The sequence below is a fragment of the Anguilla rostrata genome, chromosome 4, assembly GCF_018555375.3.
Source record: "Anguilla rostrata isolate EN2019 chromosome 4, ASM1855537v3, whole genome shotgun sequence".
NCBI lineage: Eukaryota > Metazoa > Chordata > Actinopteri > Anguilliformes > Anguillidae > Anguilla > Anguilla rostrata.
This window is the reverse complement of record NC_057936.1, coordinates 55,285,268-55,305,624: the sequence shown is the minus strand read 5'-3', so window position 1 is coordinate 55,305,624 and position 20,357 is coordinate 55,285,268. Positions and strand designations below refer to the sequence as shown.

At 42.4% G+C, this 20,357-nt stretch overlaps 1 protein-coding gene across 1 annotated transcript in view; it reads right to left on the bottom strand.

Annotated features, from left to right (window-relative positions):
• Positions 1–20,357, bottom strand: part of LOC135253692 (voltage-dependent R-type calcium channel subunit alpha-1E) — a 135,513-nt gene that overhangs the window by 35,290 nt on the left and 79,866 nt on the right. Inside the window, exons 6-16 of the mRNA XM_064333288.1 lie at positions 16,279–16,382; positions 15,484–15,642; positions 14,584–14,765; positions 9,260–9,363; positions 8,907–9,022; positions 8,299–8,352; positions 5,678–5,767; positions 5,219–5,428; positions 4,877–4,989; positions 4,246–4,358; positions 201–332 (exon numbers count right to left, since the gene is read on the bottom strand). Of these exons, the coding sequence (XP_064189358.1) occupies positions 201–332; positions 4,246–4,358; positions 4,877–4,989; positions 5,219–5,428; positions 5,678–5,767; positions 8,299–8,352; positions 8,907–9,022; positions 9,260–9,363; positions 14,584–14,765; positions 15,484–15,642; positions 16,279–16,382 (1,377 nt within the window). The remainder of the gene's footprint in view (positions 1–200; positions 333–4,245; positions 4,359–4,876; positions 4,990–5,218; positions 5,429–5,677; positions 5,768–8,298; positions 8,353–8,906; positions 9,023–9,259; positions 9,364–14,583; positions 14,766–15,483; positions 15,643–16,278; positions 16,383–20,357) is intronic.

Sequence of the window (20,357 nt, the reverse complement as noted above, 5' to 3'; positions counted from 1 at the left end):
AAGAGACATATCAGGGATTTGCAATAACAGTGATCAATGCCACTTCAAATTAATCATGATTGCTAAATGGCCTGAAGTAAAAATTATGACAAAGTAATTAAAAGCATTTGAAGAGGTGTTAGATTGAAATAAAGCATAAAGTATGCGAGATGCAGGCGTCTCCCGCAAGAGAGCAGACAAGGCGGTGTCCTGAGATGTACCTGCCGCCGAAGAGCTGCATGCCCAGGAGCGCAAAGACCACGATGAAGAGAAACAGCAGGAACAGCAAGCTGATGATCGACTTCATGGAGTTCATCAAAGACACCACCAGGTTTCTCAGGGACGCCCAGTATCTGTACGACACAAGCCCACGGAGGTTACGTCAGGGCACAGAGTTTATGACTCAGTGGCCCATCAGATACATCACAGCGCACGTACAAGGCACAGCATGACGACCGGACAAAAGTTGAGAGCTAGAGTTCAGTTAAGGCAAAGAAACATCTTTTGACCTCCTACGTGAGACGAATAAGGAGCTTTTGATTTGATTCAATCTTTTTGTTTTGATTCGCTGATGATTCAACCAATTATTTTGTGTTTAACTCAATGGCTCACCAGGATAGTAATAATTAGCTCATTTCGCCCACTTCTCAGTGAGCAAACACGAAGCAATGTAGCCCGAACCATCAAGAGAACTTCTTCAATGTGAAGAGCATAAGATGCACTTCTGGACTGCATCTTCTGGAGAGAACATTCCAGATACTTCTGCTGATAGCTGCCAAGTAATTTGTTTATATTAAATAAGACCCTTTTCTTTCTTATTTATACATTATTTTCTGCATGCTTTATTCTCCCTCCAGGCTTATTTCTGGAGTTTCCAGTGTGAGGACACCATTGAGCTCTGCCACCATAAGCTGTCTAACTGAAATAACAGAGCATGCGATTGGACAAGTCTGTTGAGCACACCAAACATTACTTTGTGTATTCTCCATAAAGAAAACCACTATATAAATGAGGTTCCTTTAAATAAATATATAAAAATTACATAGCATAGTTTAATAAAGCTTCACAAATACACAACCAATGATCATTTGGAGAAAACGACAAAAGAAGTGGCAACCAAAAATACACCATACAGATCCCACGAACCACACAAAGAGCTGCATGTGACTAGCCTCCAAAACTGGTGCTAGCAATCTGGCCTCTTACTGCAGAGCTGCTGATATCCTGCCATGTCACACACAGCCCCATCTGAGGGCTTGAGGGCTTAAGGAGGAAGTTTGGAACACAGCCCTGAAGTGTGATTGGACAGAGGATTAGCGCTAATTACCCTCTTACGCGAGTGATGCCCTTCAACAACAATTGTTACTTTTGAGAAAGGACAGATTACGTTTTTATATGATTATGATGTCTTTTCGCTGACTCCAGGGAAAACCATAGAGAGCAGGCCAGAAATGCTGCCTGAAGTGAAGCAGTGAAGGGCATTCCTCCTTGTGGAACAAGTACAAGTAATGCTCCAGAAGCTATTGGAGGTGCCTGAAGAGGTCTCAGAAGAGATAATAAAGAGTCACATAAGAGCCAGGGAACTCCAAAGAGTGTGGGCGCAAAATCAAATGCCTTCACCAAAGTCCCAAAGTGAGGGCCAGATTTACTAAGCCTTTTGAGACTAGTTTCAGGTGTACATATCGCACATTCTGCCCCAGAAACATTCGTCTTATGTATCAAACAGGCACACGGGGCTGGAAGCGCAGAATGATATGTCATTTTATGTGAGTCATTGCAAGGTGCACTTCTATCCTTAATGCATAAGCATTTCAGGGAGGATCGCGCACATAACAGGCAGAGATATTAAAAGTGAGGCAGATCACATAATCCGGTGAATTTATTAAAGTTTACACAATTAACGAGGGAAAATTTTTGCATGAGATTTCTCCGCTCTATAGTGCAGGCATAAATCAAGGCACAAACAGGATGGAGACACAGGTATAGGCAGCAAAAATGCACTCAGAAAATCTCTACAATAAGAATCAAACTATGATAAAACTCCCTGAGCAGAAAATCATCAGATGGTACAGATTAAGCAGCCACGCATTAATTGAGGCTGGGTGTTCGTCACAAAAAAATATTGCCTATTGTCACGGAGCAGTTACAGAAAAGTTGTTAAAAAAATTCAATTTATTAAATTAACCAATAGATCTCATGCGTAGCAGAGGAAAATGATTGAAATGACATGCGCGACAGGAACAAGGGCTTGAAGTTTCAAAAAAATCAGTGAGCAGCTGGCACTAGTAGAAAAATATGAGTAGCTGTATTTCATTGCTTTTTTCCATCATGGACAAAGCATGATTTTTGCCTTTAACAGAACATTGTTAGAAACAGAGCATGCTGAAATGGCATTGCTACAATTATAAAAAAAACAGGGTTACTGTGAGTTTGTTTTTATATCTTTAGTTAGAGTTGAGCCCTAAATTGGAAGGTTTGAGTCTTTGATGGAGTGCCTGTTGTCACTGACTGCAGCAGCTGACTGCAGGCTGCGTTATAGTTACCATCCGAAACCGCCAAAAAAATCACAGAAAGCACAGAAAAATGGGGAAAGAACTGCCAAAAAAAGACATAAGGCATGGAATCAGAGAGACTTGTGACTTCCAGGACAAACACCCAGCCATAGAAATAATTATGCTTCTGGGAGAAATAAAAGAAGACCCAGAACCTCCCACACATTCCCATTTCATCCCACCAACAGACAAGCCTTACATCATCACACTATCTCGCATCTGGATCACTTCAATGGACAACTGCTAGCACAGCTGGACTATGACAGTTTTGTCATGTGTGGACCACAGTGCTGGATACCATCTCATGTTGCACCAGAAGGTACGTCAATTTCCCCACGTCCAATGAAGTATTTTAAACACTGCTTCATACACAAAATGTGATTAGCAGGCAGTCCCATTCACTGCATAATTATCTGTAGCCTTAATAAATTAGACGATAATTTCATCCGTGCGCACCAACATACCATCGTCAGACCACTGACCGGGAGTTTTATGTACATAAACCTTGCCCTAAGTCTCTCAAATACATAGTGAGCCCTATTATATCCAAAACAAAGACATATTTTTTTCTTGATTTGGCTCTGTAAACCACAATTTTAGATTTGTAATCAAATGTATCAAATTGTAATACACATGTAGTGTAATTTCTACATGGTGAAGCCAAGGTGAGAATCTGCTCTTACCCACATATGAATTGTTTGATTACAAATTTAAAATTGTGGAGTATAGAACTAAGTTGATAAAAAATATGTATTTTCCCAAATGCTATGGAGCTCACTGTAAACATCTAATACTCCCTGCTACAATGTATTGCCTAATAAATCTCTTGTATGAAGTTCTTTCCCTGTTTATACAATGCCAATACTGTACTGTTAAAGAACTGAAGAGATTCTATAAAGGTTGAACACAAAACTTAAATACATCTCTGCTTTATCTATTTTCACTTTTCACTTTGATCTTCAGGAACAGTGAACAGTGATCTCTCACACGCAGGCGTGCATACTCACGACTGTTCGCACACTCACTTGGTGATCTCTCACACGCAGGCGTGCACACTCACGACTGTTCGCACACTCACTTGGTGATCTCTCACACGCAGGCGTGCACACTGACGACTGTTTGCACACTCACTTGGTGATCTCTCACACGCAGGCGTGCACACTCACGACTGTTCGCACACTCACTTGGTGATCTCTCACACGCAGGCGTGCACACTCACGACTGTTTGCACACTCACTTGGTGATCTCTCACACGCAGGCGTGCACACTCACGACTGTTCGCACACTCACTTGGTGATCTCCCACACGCAGGCGTGCACACTCACGACTGTTCGCTCACTCACTTGGTGATCTCTCACACGCAGGCGTGCACACTCACGACTGTTTGCACACTCACTTGGTGATCTCTCACACGCAGGCGTGCACACTCACGACTGTTCGCACACTCACTTGGTGATCTCTCGCACGCACGCGTGCACACTCACGACTGTTCGCGCACTCACTTGGTGATCTCTCACACGCAGGCGTGCACGCTCACGACTGTTCGCGCACTCACTTGGTGATCTCTCACACGCAGGCGTGCACGCTCACGACTGTTCGCACACTCACTTGGTGATCTCTCACACGCAGGCGTGCACACTCACGACTGTTCGCACACTCACTTGGTGATCTCTCGCACGCACGCGTGCACACTCACGACTGTTCGCACACTCACTTGGTGATCTTGAATATCCTCAGCAGGCGCAGGGCTCGCAGGACGCTGATCCCGAAAGACATGCCGGGGCTGAAGCACGTCCAGAGCACCTCAAAGATGCTGCCCACAATCACCTGAGAAGCACAGTGACCAGCACAGACAAGCAGGGGTTAGCAGATTTTAGACAGCAGAAAACAACAGAGAGGCTTTATTCAACAAACTATTCTTTTAGATTTTCTGTGAAATTTACACCTGTTGTCCCAAGCATGGTATACAATATCAGTTATGTTAGCAAAGAATACACTTTTCTATTAGGGAGTAATTTATTCCATATTCTTTGAATGATCTGGAATAGGGTAAAATTGTCTACACTGTCTACATTTTAAAAGTAACACATCAATTTGAGGAAGTATTGAAATAAATGCAGTGTTTTGCATAAGAAAACAATATAGACAACTCAGTACAAGCTGTCTACATAGCTGCAAATAATTTCATATGTGGACAACTAGAACACATTTCTGAGACATCCCTAAACATACATAATGGTTGTCTCCTAAACACACATACAGGTATGTACACTCACATTGTTTCTCTCAATCAACTGATTCGGTCATGTTAGTAAAGGATGACAGAGAAAAAGGAATGAACTCACTCCACAGTCGAAGCAGTTGAAGGATGAGTGGAAGTACAGTCTGGGTCCCAGGCCATACATCTTCAAAAACATCTCAGTGAGAAACAGACCCAGAAAGAGGAATTCTGCATAGTCTGCAAAAGGAAAGCAACAGTGCAGGCAATCAGCAGAGGAAACTCAAGAGTGAAAGACACTGAACTGCTACAGATGCTCTTTAGATGAACACGGGCGTGGACCTCCTTGTTCTGACCGCACTCTCTGCAGGGAAAGGGCACTACCCTGAATCCAGCCTGAAAGAACAATTAAGGGTCCCGGAGTGGCGGCTCAACGCAACGCGGGACGGGACCGGGGGAGGCGACCTACAGAGGAAGTCGGAGAGCCACCGGGGCTGGTGGTGGTGCACGATGGCCACACACAGCGTGTTGAGGGCCACCAGGCCCAGCACGGTCCAGTAGAAGGTCTGGCTCTTCACCATGCGCCGGACGGAGATGCGCAGCATGCGCTCCTTGCGCCGCAGGTAGGCCGTCGGCCCTCTCTTGGCGCTCCTGATGCTGGACCTGGCCAATGGGACGCCTAAGGGGAAGAGGGGCGGGGGCAGGGAGACATAAAATGAGTGATGAATGTCCTTCAAACTGGTGCTTGGCGTGTCCTTCTGCCATCTTCGTATGCTGTCTTTTCATAGTCTAATCCAAGAAACAGGAGTGTAACAGTTTCTCGACTGAGTCATTTGCAAGCAGTGCTTCTGGTTGATACAGGCACCTGCAGGTATCTGCTAGTCCCACAGTTTCCTGGTGAGAGTGAACACACGGGCCTCAGACTCACCCACGGAGGAGATATCGGTGTACTGATCGTCCCCCGGGCCGTGGCGGATCATATCTAGGCGGCTCCTCTTTATGGTGGCTCTCTTCAGCACTGCGACCGTGAGGGGCATTAGAACACGCCGTTAATCGCACAGCACACACTGCTGACACTCACCACCACAAAATAGTCCCTTGGTCACACAGCACCCATACACCTGCCAGACGCACGAGAACAAAATGTTAAATAAACAAATACTGACAATACGTACACATGTGTAGTACTGAAACTGACACCCATGAAGAAGATTCACATGGAATACCACTATATAAACAAGTACATGTGCATACTGCATATTTAAGCAAACATTCAGTTACCAATGAGAGGCAGACATTGAATTTTCTTTCACTGACTGACTTTACTGCAAGGAAATTACCGTTGTATCATATAATAATTATGATTGGATTACTTTTGAGATTCCAATGGAAAAGACCCTGAACTGTGTTCAGTCAACATTTGTCCTTAACTTTCAGTCAATGCAAACACTACAATTTTTCTTCACAAGCTCAGTTTGGTAAGTTTGTTTAAGTGATCATGAACATAAACTGTGAAGGACAAAATAATACTTTTCAGTTTTAATTTTTAGTCAAAGGACAAATGTTGTTTGAATCCCAGCCCATGTCCCATTCTACAGTGATAAGTAAATGTTCTTCATTGCAAGAACTTATGTTTATACACCAATTGCCAAAAAGTAATATATTTTAATTGCATAACCAATGGATTCCTTTAAAAATCATACAGTGAGACAATGAGACAACACAACCCAAGAGTTTGGCTCACAACACTATGTTAATTGTGACAAATAACTCAACAGCCCACGGATGATAATGACACAGGGAACAGAAACAGTTCCAGAGTACTTGTATGAGTCAAGACCAGGTAAATAACTAGAACACTGAAGTTGATGATGAGAAATGAAGAGAAATTAGATTGTCAAAATGTGTGTGACGTGAAAGACATATGGCGATTAAGTGTGGAATACTGATGTGGTGAAGCAGGTGGGTCATATTCGAGAACATCCCTAAGTGTCTTACCTTCAGCCCCATCGTACATAACGATATAACAATTCTGACACACTTTATCGCAAAACATTTGTGAAGGGAATATCTATTTGTGCAGGTACCTCTGCTCCCTCCTACCACACTCAATGCTTCCCGCCCTCTCTCATCTAAGGATCTGGCCTTTTGTTAAGGTTGAATTTATTCATTATTTACCTTTGTATCCCCTTATAAAAGGAGTACAAGCACAAGTCTGAAAAGGAATGTCTGCTGCACCCGAACAGAAGATGCAGCCAACATTTTCTTTTCTCAGTTACCAAGGCAACATTGGTGTGCTCATTTATATAGGCAATTATTTCTTGTGTTTCTTATTGCCACTGAAACAGCTGGACCATTTTCACTTTTTGTTGTCTGCCAACAAAAGTCATTCTGGAGGCCAGGTCCCCCTGTATTTGTACTGTCATTAACGAAGGCAATGTAAACTGCATTTTTTTTTTCTACTGGGGTCCAGTCACTGGGAACAAAAGGTGACAAGGAAGTATAAGAATAGAAGCTGTTCCTCACCATGGTTACTGGCTCTATTTCATTCAGACAGCCATTTGGGAGTTGTCAATCAAAATTTAATAAAAAACTATTGTTTGTTTGGAGGGGGGCATACTTCAATTCATAGGGTCCTACCTTTGTGCGTTTATGTGTGTTAGGCTGAAAAAAGTTGTAAACCCAATTTTGAAATGAGCACCACACTTGATAGCTGGAGTGGGAGCAATATTGTGGCGACTGAATAATTTCCCTATTCCAACCAAGACAAACATTCTTTGGTTCCTCTTTTCCTGACTTATATGTCATATTACTTCTGTTCTGAATGTTGTACAATTTTTGTGGGAACTATGCACCACTCCAACACCAAATGAAATGACATTGATCAAAGGTTAACAATGCACCAAAATTCATAAACCGTCCATGTATAAATAAAGCTCACATGCACACATAGGCTACAGAACACACGCACACATCTCACGTGTGACATATTCATCTATGCCAGAATTAAATACTCTTTCCTGCTTTCCAGTCAAAACATTATTGAAAAAGAAAACAATTTGCTAATTCATCTAATAAAGTTCAAAAAAATACACAGAAAGCCTGATCATTCCTCATGAGATTCCTCATGAATTAACCTGTGACTGATGGTAGACATAATGAAACAAATTTCACATTTAAAAATTGTATTCTTAGTTTTATTAATTCTGTTTGCTGTATTCAGTACAGACCTTCTGAGTGTTCTTTACAAAAAGAAAGATTAAAGTAATTGCTCCAAGGAAGGGTATTCACTTGAAAGAGATATGCTGTCTTCAATTACCCGCCTACAGTAATGTCACATTAGAGCGATTATATCATAAGAACATGTTGAATTTCTAATAAAAAAAGAACCCAAACAGATGGAACCAATCTGGTGTCACATGAAAGACAGACAATAACACTGTAACTGCCACAGCACTGTTAAAACGTGCACAAACAGAAGGTGGGATGTAAAGAAACATAGCCCATTATGTGGTTTAATTTTTACAGTATATGAAATGTTACTCTTACCATCCAGTGCAGACGGTCCTGAATTTTTATTCTCTTCTGCCAGCATCACTTCCTCTGTGAATTTTTTGTTCAAAACAGAAAATTAAACATGTTCGTACAAAGACATGGGTCGTTATTATGGGACTACGAACAAATCAACACTCTATTTACGTCACTAACAACAAAAAATAACATTCTGACAAAATTCCAGCAGTTTTGAAAACAATCACAATTTACTCTATAATCCAGTCCGGGCCATTAACCTGTTTCCAAACTCATCAGGCGAACACTCTCTGGTCCTTAAAGAGGAATTTTAAAGGTTGTTTTAATTCTAAAAAAATGTTTTTGATCCGCTACGGCATGTCTGTATGCCGCATTATCCAGTCTAAGGCCATAATGCAGAGCCCTGAGGCTACAAGCATCCAATTCAACTTCTCAGATTTGTTTCTGTGAACCTGTGAGTGACTCAGCATTGCTTTACTTATCCCTATCTGGAACAGAGGGCGTCAGATGCTTCCAAAGATACATTTTTTTTTTTACAGGTGTTTTTGTCATCATGCTGCTGAGCTGCAGCGGCACCGCGTACGAACAGCAGCCGCGCAGGGCGCAGCGCAGCGCAGCGAGGGTACCTGCGCGATCTATCCAGGCTCGATAGCCGTTCAGCTCCCGTTCGATCTGCTGCTGCCTCCTGAGCTTCATGAAAGCCCTGCGGTTCTCCACCCTCTCCCTCTCTTTGGCAAACTCCCTGCAGTTAAAACACCCAGGAGTTATCCGCGAGGAGTCTCGCTTCACGGCAAACGTCTTTAATAAGAGCAATCATTTTGTCTGGGATGGGCCGTTGCCTCCAGTCTGCACAGTTGATTACTGTGCGCCATGCATTATCCTGTCCAGCCATTTCATTAGCCTGAGCTTGAAGCAGCAGTAACAGTGTTTAAAAGCAATGGCGGCCACTGGGGAGCGGTGAAATACGCGCTGCACTCACCCTGAGAGGACTCCTAACACCAGGTTCAGCACAAAAAAGGACCCAATAATTATAAGAGGGATAAAGTAGAGCCAGTTCCATGTGGAGCCTAAGGCATCGTTGGTCTGTGGAAACATGACACAGAGAATTTTAACAAAATGACAATGACAAGTACATTGACCAGAGGACAGCGAGACAACAGGCGTTTTGTGAGGGACAGGTTGATTAAGACAAGCTGGACAAAATCCACTTTGTGGACAGTGTCAGATGTTAATCCCACAAAACTGCAGCAGGATTCAAATGGGCCCAATTACAATTTTTTAAATTCTTTTAGAAACATACACGTGTGTGCGCCCAAATACACATCAAGTGATGATATTTGAGCAATTCCTAACGGATTAACATGATTAAACGGACCTTCCAGTACAATTTTTTGGGCCTTCCACCGCTGTCCCTTGTTTGCGATGAGGACGGAATTTTCCAGAGCTCTGCGCTTGCGCCTGTCCGGGGAACGTGAGCGGTTTGGCTGCGCTGACCGTCCGCAGCTGCCGGAGAGGAAGACCGCACAGCCACAGATGCCCCCGATAACGAGATATCTTCCATCTCTATCAGCTCAAAGGCCTACAGCAGGGCTGTTTCCCTAAAAGGCCATGCTAGTGCTCTCAGACTGACATTATTATGTCACTGACATTATTGCTTGGAAAACTGGTGAAGATAACGCTGAACAAGCCAGATGCTGTATATACCGTATTTGCTTCCGTAGAATTTCCTTCTGTCATATAAAATGACATCATGTCATGATTGGTGCTGTGTCTAAATCTATATAATGAGTTTTATTTATTTATTTTTTAAATTAAAGGTAAATACAACACAGAAATATTAAATGTTTTACAGTACTGTTTTGTACACTGATCCTAAATTAATCTGTATAAAAATTGTTAAAGTACTAAATATTTTTAGTATGCAAAAAAAACAATCATATTACTTTCTTTTAATACTAATAATTTTTCTATTTTACTAATTTTATATGATAATTCTTTTTTTTTACTTCAAGACAAAAAAAGTTGCACTACCTATAACAGTAACAATGTGGCAAACAAAATGAAAGAAAACAGAGCCTATTGCAGGATATAAAGCAGAAAGTGCCCTTGTGAGCGTGTGAGAGGCAGTGTGAGGGACCTGCGGTGCTGCGTTCGGGCCCTTGCAGCGCCTTCCTCACAGGTGCGGTCGGTAAATCAATTAGCGCGGATGTGCCGGGACTGAGACTCCGGAGCCAGACAGGAAAAAGCGGTACAGCGGGCATTTCAGACAGGCGCGAACGCTGCGCGTCCACAGCTGTGAGAACACGGGACACTGTGGCATGGCCTCGGTGAAGGTTCCAGTTGGGGAAGGCTAAAACTGTCGCGCACGAACTGCTAATTGCACTGGTTCCGACTGGTTTCGTGTGATGAGCAGATCAATTCCCAGAGGGAACGGGTCGATCCCCTTTGTACTTGACTTCATCAAGTGCAGCGGTAAAACCATCGCTGGTTTCACATTCAGTCATTTTAATAATAATAGCCATTTCAACTGCTGTTACAATACAGACATTGAAGGTTGGTGTTAACTTTATACCACTCCTTCTTTCAATTACAATCATATTAAATGATACCAAGGCAGTGATACCAGATCAGACGCAATTAAATAAAAAGGAAGAACCAAGTCAATTTTCAGTTTAAAGGTAAATTTGTAGGCTCTTTTAAATAAAAACCCAGAAGCTTCTGCTATACAAATAAACCTGCCAGACAGATTCAGCATTTCCAGAAATATCCCTCCCCACAGATCACACGCATTGTCTCAACACCGAGAACCTGTCTTCACTCTCAGAGTTAAATCAATGCACAGTGGATGCTGTGGTGTCATACTGAAATGCCAGAACGCATCTGGCAGCCTAATAATGGCGAAGAGATTATTTGAAGACGTCGCACAAATGGTTCACACACGGGAGCCTAAAAAGGCAACCGCGATGCATTCGAGCCACATGCTAGTGTCTGTTCAGTTCCAGAAATGCAATGCAGTGCAAACTGAATACGGGTCTTTCTTCCATTGCCCCTGTGTATGTCTCCAACAACAACACATGGAAGTGGAGATCATGCCTAATTGAGTTTGTGGGTTTGGAGGAAGACAAGGGGGGGGGGGGGGGGGTTTAGCGCAAGCGGCATCATCAAAATGCTCAGTCACAAGGATCCTTCACGAAGAGGCATAATATCAACTGACCTGACCTCCGCCGCTCCTTTATCAGCCTTCACCATTCAGACGGTGCAGTCTTTTAACAAGCTATTAGGCTGAACAATGGGCAGCGAGGAGTCAGGCAGAGGGGGCAGCTGACACCTCCTCCAGAGAACAATGCGCAGAGCTGTCAGCCCTCTGCCTGCCTCCCGGCTCTACTGCACGCGTTCAGTCCGACAGGAGGCCGACACCCAGCTACGCAGCTGGGCAGTCTGTAACATTACAGCGGCTATCTAAAAAATGTGCTATTGATTTGTTACATGCGTTTTATGGTATGAATAAATGCCAAAACAACACAGGCTGAATATTTCTGTGCAGACTGCAATGCAAAACACAGGGCATACCATAAATATCTAATGCATAGTTTTCTCTTTCAAATGGTTTCTTTTTGGAGATGAAATAACAAAGGATATCAAACTAGATTATTCAAATTATTCACTTATTTCTGAAAAAGAAAATCTCACAGCACTGTTGCAGAACCTGAAGACACCAATTAGTTGAGCAGGTTTGCAAGAACAAAATTAAAAAAAAAGACTAGATTCACAGAACTAAAGTGGAGAGAATGAAATTACTAACTGCAGGGAAGGAGAACTAATTTATCTCCTCACTGACTCTAAGGCCAACAAACAACTATGCCATATATACAGAACAACCAGAGCGATCCATTGGCCCAGGACAGACATGAGCAATCAATCCAATATTGTCTCTATTGAAAATAAAATTATCCTAGACCAAGTGTTGAATGTGTAAGATGTGAAAAGATGCAAATGAAAAAAGGGATCACAAATAAAAGATTCATAAAACACTGAGACACCCGCACTCCCTTTTGAAGAGACTGGTGGAGCCATCAGCATACACCCTCTCTTTTCTGCAGCATTATGGAAGCAACCTCTCCACAATTTCCACTTTCCCCCAAGCCTCTGTCACATGACCACATTTCAATATCTTCCAATCATATGTCTTCCATATCCTTCACTTCTCTCCTTCAATCTGTCAGTCTGCCAAGAGGGCTAAGCAAGGGGGCTGGTGTTTTCAGAGGAGTAAAATGCATTACCTGACACTGATTTACGAGCTGTCTGGGACCAGCACTGTGTGCATACTGCCCATTTTACAGTAACTGAAATCTGAATTAATTCTCCAGTCTCCTCCACCACATCCCAGCATGCTCTACTTGCTTCTTGCTCGCTATTATACCTATTCTTTATATGCTGCCAGGACCAAAGCTGCCAATTCCAACTTTTAAATTAACGGAGAGCAGATCAACCATCTTGAAGATTAGGCATAAACTCCACGCCCGTCACCTTTGCCGCCAATTCATTTATCTGAAAATTGATATAACCAATGACCGACAAATTTGACTTATGATGAAAAACAGAAACAATGCACTGTAGCTTTTGGCCTCAAGTAAGCTATTTATTATTCTTGGTACATACTGTATGAAATCAGCTGGTCTTTTAAAAAAAATATGGGGAAAAACAATGCAGCCCACGGGTGCACTGACTCTGATTCATTTGTTCAAACATCTGAAGGCCGCCAGGGATATCATTTTTCAGTGTACACCTACTTGGTAGGTATTATTAAATAAGATAATCCCAAACCCACACCATGTAAAGAGCACTTAGAAATTTCTTCATTTCATTTTCAAGCCTTCTTTTCATTGACATTCCTACAGTTCACTGGTCAGCCCCCTCAGTGTTGACACTAGATTATCTGTCCAAACAGCCTATTTCCGTACTGCTGCATTTTTGAGAACATAAACTAAAAAGTTCTCATGGGGTGAGGGGGGGGGGGATATTTACAATGAAAACTTTATTTATTATGTTTCTTTGAATTGTGCCTTTATATGACAGACTTAGGTAATTGCTCCACTGTCCACATTATGCCCAAAACTAGAAAAGACTGCAATATAACACTGGCTTCAGAAGGCCATGACAACAATCTTCATGACAAAATCTGAGCACTATCACCCTCCAGAAAGCCTGTGATTCACAAGGACAAAAGCTGAATTAATTTCTGCCCCACCTGCTGGTCACAATTTACAATATGGGCCCAAAATACTCACTCTTCTGTGCCTTGGTGGGTATTACCTCGGGAGCCTAGTATAGGTCTCAACACTGAGGTGCAGTCTGACACATATGATCCATATGATTTATATCAATTAGACTCACAGAGCGTGACTCAAACCTGCTGTCCGTCCGCACCGTGACTGTGAAATAAGGTCAGAGAGACGCACCCCATCAGTTGAAGAAAATTAAAATGTGCAGAAGAATGAGCAGATCAGAGGGGGAGAGGAGGAGAGAGCAAATCCAATTAGAGATGAGATCATCATCCTCTTACAAGGACCATTTAGTTGGAATACTCTAAAGCTAAAAATAATAATGGTCATAGGTGTCTTGTGTAATATTGCAGGAATCTATTCAGAAGGTGTCAGGTGCAGTTGTTTCAGCAGAGGACGCAGTGTCTTTGCATATTTTAAACAGTTTAAATTATTTACCATATATCAACAATTTCAAGTTAAATATTAAAATAACCTAGTATTTTTTCAGTTAGCCCAATGCAAATCAAGAGGGTAACAGACAGTTGACCTGGCATCTCTGCTACCCCCCAAGTACAAGCGTTAAAATGGTTTGGTCTGAGGAACATTGCAAAGAGAATGGATGCATGCAGCTGTGATGTAACTGAGCTAAATTTTATAAGGTGACTTGCGGGGCAGATGCCATTGTTTCAGCAGTGAAGTAGATGTTATGGGTTACTACAACAAATGACCTGTTCTCACTTTGTGGTTTTTTCTGTGGAGTTAATTACCAAGCATTACCCTCATCTGACACAAGGTTGGTGTGCCGTGTGCTGTGTACTGAGGATGAGTTTTACATTTTGTTTGTACCACAGCAGGAAAACACAGCGCATCCAGAATGGCGCTTGCTATTGAAGAACAGTATTTCATTCAGGCCAGAGATGGAAGAGTGTATTTAAAAACCACTGGAGGCTCGCATGGAAACCGCACTGTTTTAGAAGGCAATACGAGACAGTACACGCACACTGCGATGTGTTCTTGACCGGACCACGTTAGGACTCACGTTGTAGAGCACGGTAGTCCAGCCCTCCATGGTGATGCACTGGAAGACAGTTAGCAGGGCAAAAAGGATGTTGTCGAACTGGGTGATTCCGTCATTGGGTCCAATCCAGTTGCCCGTGCAGTTGTAATTGGGCGGGCAGTTTCTTGACCCACAAGGGAACTTAAATTCTTCTACCTCACTCTCTGGACAACAACAACAACAACAAAATGATCACGACAGCTTTTCTTCAACCAGTCTGTACTTAAATACAATATAAAATCATAAAATCAAAAAACTTACAGATAAAGCTCATTCTGATATGTAACTTTAAAGGCATAATAATAATAATAATAATACTAAAATGATTCTGAAATTGCAGACAACAGGAGCACAAAATGAAAAATAAAATATTGCAAGTGTGAGACAAGAACTGAAGTTCGTAATTCAGTCAGCTATTTAAGAAAATCAAAGACCTCAATTAAAAAGATCTTACTCATGCAGAAATGATGTGTCAAAATAGAAAAAACTTGTGCACTTACTATGCTCCAGTCAGTCTCTTTTCAATTCATATATAGGTCAAACCCTTCAGCAATTACAAAATACTACATAAATGTTGAGTCCAATAAAATATTGAGTACTGTACATTAGAAGGAGTGATGTCTTTTTAATTTTTGTTATCATTTATATCCATGGTGTAACATTAGGTTTGTGCAGCTACACCAAAAATGGCTATCAAGAATGCTCCAACATTGACCACCAACAATGGCTCAACAGAAATACTCCAAGTCTGTCCAAATACTGAATGGCTCTCTGGCTAATTGTTCGCTTATTCTAATGGAACTATCTCTGGCCTGCACAGGCTGCTGATATAAGGGTATCGATCCATGTGCCACAGCCACAGCCTGTCTCCCTCTCCCTTACCAAAGGGGATGGAAAGGGGCGTGCAGGTGCTATGGAGCTTTCCGCTGTAGAACTCCAGGCCAATAATGGCGAACATGAGGATGGCAAAGAAGAGGAGGAGACCAATCTGCAGCAGCGGCACCATGGCCTTCATGATGGACTTCAGCACGATCTGCAGACCTGGGTACGAACCAACCAACACTTAGCCACACTGCAGAGCAGAGCATACAGCTTCTTCAACACCGGACATTTCCCCATAAAGCAGTACCATCAGCAAGCACTTCCACCAGTAATTACCACCAAATTCAAGGATTGTCAGAATGCACACTGTGAAATATGTTTCCATTTATTTATATAATAATATATGAATGGAGTGTGTATGAGTGTGAAGCAGGGCGTTCCTGCAAAAGAGCATCCGTGCTCAGCGATCCTACCCTGGGTAAATAAAGGTTAAATAAAATAAAATAAAAAACAGAACAACTAACCACGCCTAAAGATTATTTATTATTTTAACCGGCTTTTGTATGTTTACATATTTGGATCTTTTCAATGAGAAATAAAAGTGGTTTGGGATCCATGAAATGGCAGGGACCCTGTTCAAGGGTATGGGCACTGTTCTGCAAACTCGATATTAAATTGACTAAGACAGTTTCTACTGTATGCATCTAACAGTGACCCTATCTACTCTTTAAGAGTTAAAAACACTATCAGAGCCTTACATTTTTCAGTGTACACATTCTCCTACACTGACTCCTACAACCTATAGGATTACCATTACGGATAAATGAGACCCTTCTCCTTTTAAAAAGAACTTACTGGGGATCCCCGAGACCAGTTTGAGGGGTCTGAGCACCCGTACGGCCCGCAGTGTCCGCAGGTCCACTGGGATGTTCATATGAGATTCGGCTGTGGCCAAAATCCTGTGGGCACAGGACAACAGAGAGGTTAGCCACCTGCTAATTCATCATACAAATGAACTTTTCGTTACACGCTACTATCAGATAAACAATGTAATATCAACAGATCCTTAAAGCAGAGATCCACCCTCCTGTGTTTGTCAAGTACGCGGATTTGGGAGGTTTGAAGGACAGGATAATAATTCATTTGTGCTGATTCTGGAGCCAGCAGGAGAAACCAAGGTCGGTTCTCTGAAGATTCAATGCAGCATGTTTTATAAATGGCAACACCCCTGCATCAACAAATGAGATGCCTTTCAATACACAGTTTACCCATGAGATTATCACAATGCCACGATACCAATTATGTCCCTCTGATTGTTTATCACCTATTCCGTATATACTGCATATTTTATTGGCATGAAACAATTTTTCTTTTTGAACCATTAATTTCAGAATGTAGTACCATATATTATTTTACACTGTGGTAATTCTGTGATATTCGATAGAATTACACCCTGAACTGTACATGAGTGAATAGCTCACATGGATGCAAATGTAAGGTGTAAAATATATACACTCAACTCGTCCATTAGGCACAGAGAAAGGAAATGCACGTCCAACCTCCACAATTCACACAAGCAGGTTAAAAAATCCCATTAAATCATAACTGTTTTAAAAACTTAAGAATGTCATTCACGATTAATTCTGCTTCAGATGTGAATACCTAGCCCTCAGCTAACATCGTAGCATCACACACTGACACACCCTGCTGTGGAGCTGGAGCGAGGGGGTGTGGCAGATGGCAGACAGTGGAGGGTGGGGTGGGCTCAGTCTGTGGATTACACAAGATAGCAAGAGAGACAAGAGGGAGGGAGAGAGGGAGAGAGAGAGAGTGAGACAGAAAGAGAGATAGGGAGGGAGCGAGAGAGAGAACGAGACAGAGAGAGGAGAGAGAAAAGAGAGAGAGAGAGAGAGAGCATGGAGGAGTCCTTGTTTTGGGTGTGTAGGAGGCAGGGAACAGCAAGAGCTATTAGGAGCATAAAGACTGCAGCTCCTTCAAGGCCAGGACCATGCACTGCCTGAGCAGTGAGACAAACGCAAAGGTCTATGCCCTGTTTAAACATTTAAAATAACAGGGCGCACAGATGACACAACAAAATGGCAGATGGCAGAAATAGTTTACATTGTCTCTGTAGTATATTCAGGATTTTAAAATGGAATAGAAGCTGAATTTTCTGCCAGACTGCTTCTGAATAGGTTCATTGTAGTCTGTTTGGCAATGTTAATACACTGAGCTTCCCACCCTAAACCCCAAATATGAGTCTACTGTATGCTATAAGTGTTTTGGCATTCCAGGAAGTGGCTCCTAGGAAAATCAATTCCACAGAAAACACAAAACCATTTGCAACCATTATTTAAAAGAAAATATGACAACAACAGCTGCGCTACACACAAGTAATAGTAATAATGAGAGCAGTGTCAGTAATAACAGTGATTACGAGGCAAATAACAATCCACTCGACAATCCCGTGCAGGGGTGCGAAACGGACATTTCTAATCCAAATTAAAGGTGCAATAAGAATGCCGCTTAAGGACACATGTACCCAGGCTCGGAGGCCCACCCCTCCCACCGTGGAAGTGGTACAGTCCGCAGACTTTCAATAGGAAGTCGTCAGGAAGTGGAACACGTGCGGAGCAGCTCATTATGAAATGCAAATGTTGTCCTTTACTTGATGTGCTTCCTATTAGGCGGGAGTCTAATTTGAGTTGTGCTGCAGCAGGTGAGGGGAAAGTAAAGAGTCTGGCTCATTTATTTCGTAAGCCCTCACAGGCCGTGACACTTTAGTGTATCGGTGAACAGAAGAGACCACTGTAGCGTACAATAGTCATATTCATTGCTAAACAATCTCTGAAGTTTTTGATCTTTCACTTCTCCTCTTCTGAACAAAAGGAACCGTCATCCTCCGACACCAGTCTAGGACCTTCGGGTCTGTTTTACTACCCGTCTGGAAATGCAAAACCAGACACCTTCTCATCTCAACAACACAGAATGTAGGGCGGACTTCCTTTTAACCCTGAGATAATCAGAACTGATAGATCAGGTGGTCCCACCACACAGGGATTCCTCAGCACCGAAATTCCTCCTTCGTTCTCGATCAGAACAGAATCCGGAGCTTTGCCCCTTTTGACAAGACTTGCATCACAAGAGACATGCTCATAAAAATGTACGGTAGCACCTCTGCATCTCACAAAATCTCTGCTGCTGTAACATTAATTGATTCATAAAGGTAGTAGTTCAATGATGAATGTGGTGGTGTCAGCTAACTGTTGAGTTGCGCTTCTTAGTAAAATTACAGAAAGCTCATGAAAAACATGAAAATACTGTTAAATAAGGTAAATTAGTGGAGTGCACATATTCCATGCTGCATTCTTGATGACACAATGGATTCTCTCCTTTGGAGTGGACTAGTACAACCAGAGGAATTTAGGTAATGTCATTATTACCTGCTCACTCTCATAATTCAAACAGACAGTTTGAACAGGTTTTGTATCACCAGGGTCCTCAGAGAGTGTTTCTTTAGTAAGCAAGGCTGCAGTTAAAAAAAGCACTGAAAGATCAGCTCATGACTGTTTATATAAAGCTGTCATAAATGTGGGCCATAGCAAAATTAGCTGCAAGTTCATCATTTTCACCAATTTTTCTATCTACTCACATTTCCTCTCAGAAGGATTTCAGAAGGATGCCTTTGAATGAACAGAAATTAATCATAATAAGACATTAAAAGTGAAGTTAATCATAATAAGACATTAACAGTGCTTTCTCTTCCCGTGCCTTCCATTTAAGGCGCCCTATTTTTTTATTGTTTTCTCTCCATTATAAACCATTGAAGAAACACCGCCAAATGTAATAACATGGTTGACTGCGTGATGTATCGACTACCCAAAAATTACAGAGAAATGATTTTATTCAGCTTTCAAAAAATTCATCATGTAAATAAATAAATAGATAATAAATAAAATTCTGGCACAGATACAAGGACTCAAACCCAGGACCTTCTTGCTGTGAGGCAACAGTGCTACCCACTGCACCATGCCGCCCTTATTTCAGAATTATATTCACCAGCCATTTTACCCCACAGGAAGAGGGCAGATGACCTCTGGTAACACCACAGGAAGAGGGGAGGATGACCTCCGGTTACACCACAGGAAGAGGGGAGGATGACCTCCGGTTACACCACAGAAAGAGGGTAGGATGACCACTGGTTGCACCACAGGAAGAAGGCAGGATGACCTCTGGTAACACCACAGGAAGAGGGCAGGATGACTTCTGATAACACCACGCACTGCCTTCCCTTCATTATATCTGGCCAACACCTCATTCCACACAGACCTGAAAGTAGCCTGGATTTCCACAGAAGAAAGAGCCGGGTCATCTCTAGGGACAGATTTCAATGGCAAATTCAGAGGCCGGATGCAGAAAGGCAGACACATCCGTGCCTGGGCCCTCTAACTCCAGAGGTACAGTAAGTAACAGACTCATATGCTGTGGAGTAACAAGGGTACAGGGAAAAAGCCATAATATGAACACGAATTTAAAGTGAACGCATGGGAGACAGAGAATATGATGCAATGTGACATCATAAAGCGTACTACGCTGCAGTGCTTCGTGACACTGGAAATAATCATAAACGTATACAATATGCATTTCATGGACCGTAATGCAGTTTTGTACAAACTTATCCTATTACACGGCGAGCTAAATGTCAGCATTTCAATTTTGTAGTCTGAAGCGATCCACAGATAATCCCGAAGCTAAGCTAAACATCTGTGCTACATAAATGGCATGGGTTTTTGGTGTTAGCAGTGAGGTGGACACCACACTGCATATTGAATAATGTGGGCAGTTTGTCAGTGTCCACAGCCGGCTCGCCTGCTTGGTCATTAGCGCAGAGCAATGCTCTCAGCATGATGATGGACCTCAGGATCTCCCGGCTC